Genomic DNA, 12,774 nt, shown 5'->3' with positions numbered 1-12,774 from the left:
AAAACTGGCCCTTTTTTTTCAAAAAAGGGCATGAATAGCCCTTAGGAGGCTTTTAAAGTGTTCCTATGGGGGGTGGGGAGCCAAAAATGAGGAAAAAACAGCCCGTTTTTCACAAAAATGGGTCTGTTTTTCGTCCAAAAAAGGCATTAGGAAGCTTATAGAGTGCTCCTGGGGGCTGTGGGGGCAAAAGTGAGAAAAAAACAGGCCATTTTCCACTCATTTCTGCCCTCCCCAGCCCCCAGGAACTCTCTGAAAGCCTCCTAAAGGCAATGCATAGCCATTTTGGTATTTTATTGGCCAAATCAATGCTGAAAAATTCTAAAAAATTGTTTCAACAAATTTCTCCAGAAAATACAAGGCTAAACAATTTAAAAAACTCAGAACATAGCTCCTGACTTTGATAGCAAGAACTTTCTCCATAATGAATGAATAGAATGAGAATTACGGTATATGTTTCAGAAAGGACATATACCCAATTTCTGGTACAAAGCACAAGAATTGGTCTATACTATATTCTCAATGTAATTTTTTTAAAAAAAACTATGCTAAATCAGAATTTTCATAATCATGCTTGAAAGAATAAAGTACTCTTGGTTCATATGCTAAGCCAAAAACAAGCAATCACGTTACAGCTGAGCATCATGTATGAATCTAGTCATAAAAATGGAGTCACATATCTCCCTAGCCACTTTTATTCATTCCAAACTACATCCAAAATGCATGTTATTATGTTATAACAACACGGGTGTTGTTCTTTCACACTTGCACTGCAACATCTATCTATGAATATATTTTTTAAAAAACTGTTGTGAGGCACATTTTGTCCTTTGTGCCTCTTACCCTTCTTCACTTGACTCTTCTTCAACTTTGTGTTATAATATCAAATTGCTAGGTACATTCCACAAACATTAGGATGTGTGTCCATCCAGAAAGAAAACATAACAACTTCAGTTTGATTCACCTTTGGGGAAATGGATTTAGGCATGCAGATTATAGCATACAATATAATAATATATGAAACTGCTTAAAATAAGTTCCAGTGGGGCTTTTTCTAAGGAAACAATTGCTTCTAAATGGAAAAGATTTATATCTGGCTTTGTCTGGTTGTTCATTTCTTGTTCTTCCTTTTTCTAGAATTGGAACTTGATAATTAGTCTATATAGACTGGCTGGGTTTACCAGAATAATTTTATGTAAATTACATCTAGACTATTAAATACAATTTTCAAACTGTTCAGATAGAGTGGCAGTTAAAATATAACTAATTGCTATAAAACATTAAATTAAATTAAATTATAACCAAAGAAAGTGAGATAAACACCTAGATTTTGATCTAGTGGTTAAAGTGCTGGCCAAGAAACCAAGAGATGTGAATTCGGCATATAAACTGGATGAGTATTTGGGCAACTTTGGATCAGTCATCTCTCTCAGTCCAATCCACTTCTCAGAATTGAAGAAAATAGGAAAAGGAAATAGTACTACAAATATGTATGTTCTACATTTTGAGTTACAACCTAAGCTAAAAAAATAAAATAGAGTCAAAACTGATAAACAGAAATAAATATTTCCTAACTGAAATCAATAGAACCTTTAGAATATATAACTAGGATTGAACTGTGCAATTGACCAAATCTATCTTAAAGCTATACTTTTTCAATTTTTATACCCCCACTTTGCCAAAGGGGATTAGTGAAGCCTTCTCTCCAAGCAGAACCGAGATTGAATCCAGCTTGGCCTAGCCACACTGGTGAAATGAGGTTGTTCATCCATCATCCATCCACCCTTCTTGCCCCTGACCCCACTCCCTCACTATGAGGTACTTAGCAAGTGCTAGTCTACAGATTTTTCCCTAATAACTGCAATCTTTAGTTTGGAAAAATGCCTAAGATTGCCTAAATGGTATTAATCACAAGGTGTCATTTAAGCAAAAACATCTTGAGTAAATTATCTTTTGGCTTTGAAATGCCAAACTTCTACTATTGAAGAAAGGCTAATGATGAAAACCTTGATGTATTATGGCGAATTCATTAGATAAAGTGAGGCAGCTGACTCTAGTAGATATTTGGCATTGTGAAAAGGCTTCAATTAATTATCACTGGAATTTTATTGTCAGAGAGAGAAGTGCTTGTTGAATATTCTGTCTCAGAAGCCGTAACAATTTACATGGCCTTGGGTATGATGAACTATGACCAGGATTGGGATGAAGAAGTGTTGCTAATTACTGGACTTTGGGAAAAGAAATAGCAAACTGAAGGTGGCTCTGCTCAGAATGGATCCAGTGATTGCAGCTGAATAAAAGAGCTAGTGAAACATGTTCTTTGTAATTTTTCTCTAGACAAGGAGAAGAATTAAAGAATTAAGATTGCCCACAAGTGCTCCAATAGTTGTTCTTCATGAAGAGACTGCAAAACAGCAATCTCCTCTCTCTCCCTCCCTCTCTCTCTCTCTCTCTCCCCTCTGTGTGTGTGTGTGTGTGTGTGAGAGAGAGAGAGAGAGAGAGAGAGAGAGAGAGAGAGAGATGAGGAAAAGCCATTTTAGCTAAAAACATTTGGCACCTTTCCCATGGACATTAAGTTTGTAAATTCTATTTTTAATCACCTTTGTAAATTGTTAACTATTTTTCAATTATTAAGAATAGAATGGAATAGAATAGAAGTAGAGCTGGAAGGGAACTTGAAGATTTTCTAGTCTAGTTCGCTACTAAAGCAACAGACCTTATACCCAATCCAATCACATTTCTCCATCACGTTTCACTCAATCAATTCCAACTTCTTGTGAAAGAAAAAGATCTCGTGAAGTTGGAATTGATTCAGTGAACTTTTTCACTCTTGCACTTTACAATGGGGGAGGCGGAATCTCGTCCTCCTCTCAAAGCCCATTATGAGGTGGAGCCACAATGCGAACCTGCATCAGCTCGGCTTGGCAAAAAAAGAAATTTCTTTTCCTGCAGATCTGCCTGTATTGGGATGCCCAATTGGGATGCCCAATTTTCCTGCAGAGCTGCCTTTATTGGGATGCCAAGGTACAAGCAGGTTGGAGCGGGAGGAAGTAATTCAGCCTCCTGGTGCAGCGTGGGGCTTTGGGCAAAGGCTGGAGGAAAGCACCGCTGGCTCACTCACACGCCCTCCCTCCCCAGTCTAGCTTGACACAGATGGCAGCTCACATTGTCCTTTCCAAGCCTGTTGTCAGTGAAGGTGGGCACCAGTGAAGGCTGGCTTTTTGCCTAGCTTTGTCCAGTTATCAGGGAGGAAAATGGACGGGGGGGCTGGGGAGGAAGCTTGCATCAAGCTAAGCTGGGAAAGATGGCTGTGAGAGAAAGAGAAGTCGGATAAGGCAGACTCAGACACTTCCCGGTCCCCGTCCCAGAAGTAGCAAACTTGCACTCTCCCCTCTCTGTTAGCTCCCTTTTTCGCATGGAATTGGCTAACAGTGGGAGTGGAGAGGGAGAAGGGGGAAGCGGTAGCATTTTCATTTTTCTTTGTATTTTATATATTGACAAACTATTTTAAAAAACTCAGTTAATTTTTATCTAGTCTTTCTCATGAACGTCAAATACATACATACATACATACATACATACATACATACATACATACATACATACATACATACATACATTAACACATATGCTAAATATAAACCACTATGTTCTGGGAAGAAGTAATGTTTTATCATTGTGGTTAGGAACACAATGTTGCCTATGCAGGGATACTGATTTGAAAATCTAAAAGTTTATGGAAGATGTTTAGCTGCTACAACTTAAACAGGTGGACGCTGAACATTCTTTTCCAGCTCAAATGTTTATCAAATCTGGGGAAGAATATGGAACAATGAAAAAACAAAACTCTTATTTAAGGTGGATTTTTCTAAATCCCTTAGGTTTTATGTGATCCAAAAAACTTTGCTGGTACAGTATTTTAAATGAAAAATCTTAAATCCTGGAAAGTTCCCGTGAATTAAATGTTATTAAGTGCCTAAATCAAATGTACGTCACTTTGTACCATGTGACCCAAATATTTACTTTGGCTTGTACTAGCCTCCTGCATCAGCTGGTTTAATTAACTATGATCATAACTTTTTAAAAAAAGAATGGTTTATGGTTCAAGCCTTGAAATCCTCATTGACTAAATCAAATATAGTTTTTAAAGTTTAGCTTTCTCTGGTTTTTATTTTTTAAAAGCCAAAATATTTATGTAAATATCTATGATTTGATGTTTAATCTCCAGGATTAGCAAGGCAGTCTATAAAAACAAGTGATGAAGCTGAAGCAAATGCTCAGCATAATCCATTTTATTTGGGGATTTATTTTCATGGCTTTCTGTCTGGGCCTCCGGTAAAACGCATTTTGTGCAGGGAAACTTCCTCCTTGAAAGATATTCTTATTGGATCAATGCAATTGTACAGCAACACAACAGTACAAAGAAAAGGAGTTTCCTCAATGTTTTTAGGTCAGCAAAGACATTGGGAAATATATCATGGAAACCAGGGGTGGATTGCTGCTGGTTTTACTACTGGTTTGCAACCCGCTCGAGTGAGGCATGCATGCATGTCAGTGACATGTGGTGAGGTTTATGGCTGGTGAGGCACTGACACAAATTTTTCAAATTTTTTTAGACTTGTGGACTTCAACTCCACAGCCAGGCATGCTCAGTTCCGATTTAAAGCGACAGCATTTGTTTTTGTCCTTTGCGAAATAAGTTTCCTTCTTTCTTTTTCTTTTTCTTCTCCCTTCCCCTCCTTCCTCCCTCTCTCCCTCCGAGGATGAAGTTTGAATTCCTCCCCCTCCGTCTGACCCAAATGTGCCTTTTCCAGCTGTTTCAGAGAGGATTTCAACTCTGCTCTTGCCTGTCATCATGAAAAGAAAAAAATGTAAAAGGAAAAAGGTGAGACCTGAGGTCAGGTTGAGCTAGTTGCTGCCTCACCGTGGATGACTCTGCTTAACTGTTTAAAAAAGCCTCTAAAAAGCGCCTTCTACAGGAGGAGGGAGGAGAACGACGTGCCTCACTTACATCAGGTTAGACTTTTAACCCTTGCTTAACTCTGCTCGAGTGATCATAAAATGCCTAAAGTCAGATTAGATGAGGCACGTTGTTCTCCTGCCTCCTCCTGTAGAGGACGCTTTTTTAGAGGCTTTTTTAAACAGTTAAGCACTTAGCAGAGTCATCTGCTAAGCCAGATGACTCTGGCAGCAACTAGCTCAGCCTGACCTCAGCTCTTGCCTTTTTCCTTTTACAATTTTTTTTTCTTTTCATGATGACAGCAGTGAGGCTCTGCCTCCCCTGACTGCACGTCACTGTTCAATGTAAATTGTTCTGCGCACATGTGCACGCACACACACAGTCACTGAAATCCAAAATGGTGGCAGCCCAGTGGTGGCAAGGGAACCAGTTCAGGGGAGTGGCAGGCCTGGGTTGCTGCCAGTTCTGCAACCCTGGCCTGACTTCCACTACCAGTTCGACTGAACTGGACCAAACTGATAGCAACTACCTCTGATGGAAACCCTCATAGATTGACTGCCAGAAGGCAAACAGATTATTACTTTCCCTCTTCCTGGTAATCCTTTTTCTTCTGAAGAAGTGGGCCCACTTCCATATCAAGCAGAGTTATTTTCAATTCCTAGTGACCATATGGGTAGATCTTCACCAGCCACCTATTTTGCTTACTCTCTAAAAATGTGTCTATTTGCAACCAGCAACATACTTGAAAATAAAGAGGATACTTATAGACATTTATTTTGTAACACACTAGCTTCCATTTTATTTATTTTTTAATTAAAATAATTTTAAGAAATAAACTAAGGTAGGAAACGGAATTTGTCTGGCCCAGGACTTAAAGAAATGATATCTACGGCGATTCTAAGTCATCCAGGTCATGGTTATCCCAAAGGTGATTTTTCAAGAGGCAATCTGGTTTTTCTTTGAAGACATTTCACTTCTCATCCAAGAAGCTTCTTCAGTTCTGACTGGGTGTTGGGGAATGGAAGGATTTATACTCTTTGCAGGCAGCTAGTCATTTGCATTTTAGTGAGTCGTTAAGACCCCTGGAGGTCTATCTATGTCATCAGGGTCACCTGAATGATGCAAATGGATGTGGAGCCTTCTTGGAACTGTTGAAAGGATTGTGTTGTAGACTAGAGACAGATGATGTAGTATCCCTTCCCCCCTGTTGAGAAAGGACTGTTCAGTTTTGACACAGATGGCTTCTTTGACTCCTCTTTCAAACCAGCAGTCCTCTCTGTCCAAAATGTGGCATTTGCTGTCTTCAAAAGAGTGGCCTGTGTGTTTTAAATGCCGATGGACTGATGAATGTTTTCCGGATGGGTTTGTTTTCCCATGCTATGCCATGCATTTATGAAGTAATTATTTTGTTTCCTCAATGTACAGATCTGCACATGGCTTACTGCATTGTACTGCATATACTACATTGCTTAGTTTGTGTCTGGGTGTTGTATCCTTGGGGTAGACTTGGGGTGGAGGGGAAAATAGGACTGTAAAATTAAATAAAAAGTTCCCACTATTTTCAATACACTGCAAATTTACTGCAGTATGTCTTCTTGTTTTGTGTCCATATATGTATGTATGTGTGTGTGTGTGTGTGTGTGTGTGTATACACATACATACATACATACATACATACACACACACACACACACATACATATATTATGTACAAAGGTAATTTGTCTAATAATACACAATCTTTCAACTTCATCAACAGTTACAACAAGAGTAGGTAGCTACACTATAGGTAGTCCAAAATAATTGAGCCTAGAATTGCTGCAGTCGTAAATTGAGATATCATATGACCAGACCTGATTTTTCAACAATTGTTCAGCAAACAACATGGTGGTTAAATGAATACATTTTCACCAATAGGCATTTTTTTTCCCCAGAAGCCAAAAGTAAATGCCAGAAACCAGCAAAATCATTACAAATCATGGTTACGTAATTGCGGAATGCTTGAAACAACCATTAAAGTGAACCACCAAGTACCCAAAACAGGATCATGTGTGCATGGTGTATGAGTGTGCACAAATGTATATGTGCAGCCACGGTAACTTTGAAAAAAGTTCATAAGTAGCTTTTGCAGGACCAGCATAAGTGCAAATGACTGTTAAGCAACAGGTTGTAAGTGAAGGTAATAGCATCTTTCATACTAAATTAATATTAAGACTAATTTTTGGTTTAGAAAATTACAATCTATTAGGTTAAAAAAGGGAAATATATAAATGAAAAAAAGAAGCAAATGAGATTTTTTTTGTGATGAAAAGAAGAAATGTCTCATTTATGCTGATATTCTTTGCTTGCCTTGAAGATTGGAGCAATTGCTTATTTCTCCTTTGTGACACCTGAGGCCACTCTGACAACGACAACAGTTTTAAAAATGAACCCACCTATTCTCAAATGGCAAATTCAGAAGCATAAATTCTACTCACCTCCTCCATGCATCTGGCATAAATAAGGAAACCGCCAAACATTTCCAAGACCTACTGCATAAGAAATACAGGCAAATATAAACTGGAAATGATTGTCCCACAAAGGTCTGGATTTATCCATTTCTGCTCTTACGCACTAGCAACAGTCGAATGTGTCTGGCTTCACTCTCCAAATACTCATCAAAGCCTGTTGGTGACACAGTGCCAACTCAACTCTGAGGAGAGTCCTCTTGCCAATTGCCATTCAAGATTTTTAATTACTAATCTTATTAACAGCACTTTGTGAAGTAGGAATGCTGGTTAGATAAATAAAGAAGAAAACAAATAGTAATCTAGGTATTTCAGACAAATTATTTAGATTTCAATTGCATTTCTGGAAAAGATCTGAAATGTGAAGTTTGCTCTTACACTAGATTTTTGCCAAAAAAGATATGAAGTTACAATATTACATTATAACAACTATATGTAGTTCTGGAAACTATTTCTACTTGTCAGCAACTCCCATTTAATTATTCACAGAGGAAAACATATAGCCCAGTAGGAGCTTGAGTTAATGCTTTTGTTACCTCACAATAAAGACCTGGGCTGCAAATATCCAGATGACCACTAGAGGGAAACAAAATAATCCAGAAAGCTGTAATCCTTTGATGCTGTCAAGTGACCAACTACATTTAATTTAGTGATTTAGATTTTGTAGCCCTGCTTTACAAATATTTTATTTAATTTGTCAATTAATTTACTAAAGGAGATTGGGAAAGGTTTTTCTGACATATCTAAAACATTTTTTCACGGCTTTGTGTAAGAAAGGTTTAACACAGTAGGCACAAGGTGAACTTAAAATATGTCTTGTTTTCCAATAATCATACAAAAATCCTAAACTAGCAAAAGCTATGCTTTCCAAAAAGTATAGGCCTGTATCTATCATTTAATTGGGTTTACTTGGAACTATCAGCTTTATGCTATACAAATCCAAGTATCACTACACAGAAGAATTATCTTTTTGTTACCATCTAGTATCTGTTCACATTGTAATCCAGAACTGGTAGTCTTACAGATGTTCAAGAGATTCATTGTCTTGAACAGGAATTAGGGCACAGTTTGAAGGCTATATTAAAGAGCTGTGCTGAAGGTTGCAAACTAGTAGAACATGGCTGTTTAAATTGTGCTGCCCTCATCACTATTTTAAGTAATGGACCCAGCAAGTGGAGGTCTTCTTAGTATAGGAAAGTTAAGGAAAACAATGGGGTATATTTTCCTTTCCATCAATAGTTCTTTGAAGATAAGAAAAAAACCCACTACCAATTGCTCTCTGGATTTGGGTATGTTTCACCTTATTATGGGGATTGAGCCACTAATTTTGCTGTTGTATGAACTACTAGGCTTTGTGATTTCTGCATTTGTGCTTATTAATTGAAGTCTGAGTCACAGTATTTTATATGGCTCAAGCCGATGTCTGGTAAAGTAGGCTATATATTTAATAAACTTTTTAGATGCATGTTTTACTTTAATTTGGTATGCTCTTCAAATTATCTGTAATAACCAAATAAATTGCACTGGATTGTTTTTTATTGATTGACTAACCACAAGATTACTTGATGCAGATTAGAACTCAGGGATCATGTGGAGAGGATTTAACCTTTGATCCCTCCAGTTCTTTTTTTCCATCTGACTGTTATTTCCATTGGGAAAAGAGCTATTAATTGATATATCTACTCTTAAAAATTGAGATCTTACAGAATGATAAAAGACATCAGACTATCAAAATGATATTCAAAAAGCTCATGGAAAAATGCAGCATGATATATACAATATATACAATCCCTATGGAAAAAATGGGCCTTTCCTAATGAATTGATGCAACTTTACTGGGAAGCTCTATGTTGTGAATGGGAAACCTTGACAATTTCCTTGACAGGTTTTATATGAAATTTCCAGTTGTTCAAGTATGAAATAGTACAATTATTTAATGATTGCAGGTTAGTGAAATATATTCAATTTTACTGATGTTATTTTGAGATATAATCAGTTAGTGCTTACGCTATCAGTTGTACAATATACAGAGTGTACCAAAAGTCAGGCTCAATGACAATTGATTCTAAATAACATTTTAAATAAATAACATTTTCTTTGAAAAAAATATTAATACAGTAAAATATTTGGATTGCCTATGGGGCTTGATTTTTGGCACACCTTGCCTAATAGCAGTTCTATTAAGCTTCAGTTGTTTACAACAAGTTATAAAATAACAGTCTATAAGATAAGAACATGCCATTTCTACTTAAATGGAACATTAGATAAAACAAGGAAGAGTAATATAAGTTAAACATTTTCTTTGGTTCCATGTTTTCCTCATGTGATTTACACTTGTACTATAATTCTATATGTATTCATTGCATTACTGGGGGGGGGGAATCCTATGAATTCAATGAAATATAATTCTGAGAAAACACGCATAAGGATTGTTTTACCCAACAACAATTGAATTAGAAAGAATAGTATGAAAAGAAAGTGCCATAAACAAATATATTATTATATAATATAATCTGAAGTGATAAAAAAGACAAATATGGAGATGTTGTCTACTTCCTGAGTTTGCATCAGAATGCAGATTTACTGATGACAATGTGTTTGTAATTGTAATTGTATGTTACTCACTGAATTCATGTTGCTATGATATAAAGCAGATAATTCTAGATACCATTTTGTGTATTGATAAAGTTTATTATCACTTCTATTTTGTTTATCTTCCGAAGTAGATACCGTATTTTTCAGAGTATAAAATGCACCTTTTTCCCCTCTAAAAGAGGGTGAAAATTTGGGTGCATCTTATACACTCAATGTAGTCCTGCCCACCTACCGCCCCCCACCCTTTGGCCTCTGCCCCCCAGCAATTTACTTCCTTGCAGCAAATGGGAAAATGGGAAGGCAGCAATAGGCTATGGCAATCCCTGCAGCCTGAAACAGCTGATCATCGGGAGGCCTGTGCTGAAACTGAAATTGAAAGTGAAACTAGTTGTTTACTATTTGCTGCAAGGGGTAAATTGCTGGAAGGCAGAGGCAGATTTTTTTCTTCTTCTAATCAAGCTAAACTGAAACTGGCTGTTTGCTGAAAGGAGGTAAGTCAATAACTATAAATGCCTTTAGAATGTTCAAATTATTAGACTTATTTTTTAAAGACTGCTTTATTATTGTTCTAGACAACTTAACAAAATGAAGAAGCTTTTTAAAATAAATGCTTGATCTGAAGAGGCCCAGTGCTATTGTATCTTCTTTTAAATAGCAAAAAATAAAGTATATTTCTAGAAAGCCATAACAATTTTAACAACACCTGTACAAGTATAGTCTGAAATGCAATACCACAAACAGTGTATATTGTCTGTACTGTTTGCTGTTTACTATAAGGAGGCAAATTGCTGGGAGGCAGAGGCAGATTCCCTCCCCCCCGTTTTCCTCTCCAAAAACTAGGTGCATTTTATACTTCGGAGCTTCTTATAGTAAGGTGACCAGATGTCCCGCTTTTGGCGGGAGAGTCACGATTTTTCAAAATTTGTCCCGTGACCCGCTGCGTGTTCAAAAAGTCCCGATTTAAAAAGGACGCTGTTAAAAATTTTTTTTATTTCTCTGAAGTGTCGTTCCTGATGTGGCCTTTAGAGGGCAGTGGTTTCCCTCCCTCTGCTTGGCTTGCTCGCAGCCCTCCCTCCCCTCCTGCTCTTCCAAACAGGATCATATCTCCCTTCCTTTCGATCTGGTTGCTTTTCTCCGGTCTCCTTTTGGTGAGGGGGAGCGGGAGGGGGGAGAAGATCTGTCATTTCCTTCCTTTAAAAAAAAAAGGGGGGGAACCCAGGATTTATTGCAAATAAAGAAATCCACCCCAAATGGATCGGGAGGCGGGATGGGGGAGGGGAGTGGGAATTAGGGGAAAGGGGGATTTTCCTCCCGTGCCTTGGATTTCATTTATTTTTTTTTTTAAAAGTTGCTTTTCTTGTATTTCCTTTGCTCATTTGTTTGGTTGAGGGGGGGGATGAGTGGAGAAAAAGAGAGAGAGAGAGATCCTGGAGCTTGAATTGGGGTGGCTGGAATTGGGGCTGCAGGATGGGGAGGGCAGTGTCTGTGTGTATAATTTGGAAGAGGTGGGGGGGGATGGAGGAGATTTCCTTCTCTCCGCTGCTCTTCTCTCGTCTCCTTCTGTCGGATGGGGTTGGGAGTGGGTGGGAGCGTACGATCCCCTCTTATTTTTTTAATCTACCCCTTTCCTACCTTGTGATCTCTCACTTAACTGCTGCAAATAAAAGACTCTACTAGCAATTCCCTTTGTTGCTGGTAAAAATCGTACACACACACACACACACACACAGACACATTTTGACTGCTCTTTTTGTGCATCCAGTATGAAGTGAGCAGGAATGAAGGCTGTACACACACACACACACACACACACACACACAAACCCCTCACACACACAGAGAGATTAATAACCCCCGTTTTGCAGCCCCAGAGTCTTAAAAACTCATCCATCCATCCCTCTTCATTCTTTACATTTCTCTACACATTTCTCTATTTATCGTATTAAGTCTATCTCTTTTTTAAAATTATTATTCTGCTGGTCTTCCTGGGCAGACTTGATGCCCCCCCTCCCCCCCAAAAAGAGGCAAGTTAGAAATTTAAATTTTCATCCAGCATGACTAAGGTGTGCTTTATCCAATTTTCTCCTCTTGAGCTTCTGTGGGCAAGGGCAGCCTACCTGCCAGCGTCAGGAGTCATGGGAAAGGAGCAATATAGGGGGATTTACAAACTATATTCGTGTAGACTTTCTAAAGCGATTTAGCGATGATGGCATAATAAGATGTGACAAGGCTTGCATGATGCCATATAATGAACTTGGCTGCATTGAGTCATTTAAAAAAAAAACTTACTTTTTTTAAAGGGGGCGTTCTATTTAGGAACCGTCTCCCTGCTTACCCTCTGCAAATTCTGCTTTAAAGCAGTGGTCCCCAACCAGTGGTCCATGGTGGACCACTGGTGGTCTATGAGAAAATTTTGGTGGTCCGCAGATAATAACATCTATATCATTCTGGATTGACTTGGAGTGTCTGCCTGCTGGTAAGTGAGCCGGGTTTTTTTTTCTTTTATTTTTTAAATGTATTTTAAAATAATATTTTATTTATTGTGCATGGGATTTTTTAAAATAGTTTTATTTTCTGGGGATTCTTTTTTTAAATTGTCTTAGACTATATTTTAAATAGTCAGGAGTCATTGACACTGAATTTGCACTTTTAATAATCAGGAAGCACACACTGAGTTTCTTTGAAAAAAAATCCAATAATTTAAAAATCCAATAATT

At 37.8% G+C, this 12,774-nt stretch overlaps 1 protein-coding gene across 3 annotated transcripts in view; it reads right to left on the bottom strand.

The window, feature by feature from the left end:
* Positions 1–7,602, bottom strand: part of SLC6A20 (solute carrier family 6 member 20) — a 63,603-nt gene extending 56,001 nt beyond the window's left edge. For 2 of the 3 annotated variants that reach the window (XM_087712967.1, XM_087712968.1), the window contains exon 1: positions 7,434–7,602. In XM_087712967.1, the coding sequence (XP_087569093.1) occupies positions 7,434–7,554 (121 nt within the window). In that variant the 5' untranslated portion in view covers positions 7,555–7,602. The remainder of the gene's footprint in view (positions 1–7,433) is intronic. The other variant, XM_087712966.1, reaches the window with a different exon arrangement.
* Between the last annotated feature and the right edge of the window lie 5,172 nt (positions 7,603–12,774).

Source organism: Thamnophis sirtalis, unplaced genomic scaffold (assembly GCF_051295495.1).
Source record: "Thamnophis sirtalis isolate CommonGarterSnake01/CBP01778 unplaced genomic scaffold, rThaSir2_p1.2 scaffold_4, whole genome shotgun sequence".
Classification (NCBI taxonomy): Eukaryota; Metazoa; Chordata; class Lepidosauria; order Squamata; family Natricidae; genus Thamnophis; species Thamnophis sirtalis.
This window is presented reverse-complemented; position numbering and strand designations above follow the sequence as displayed.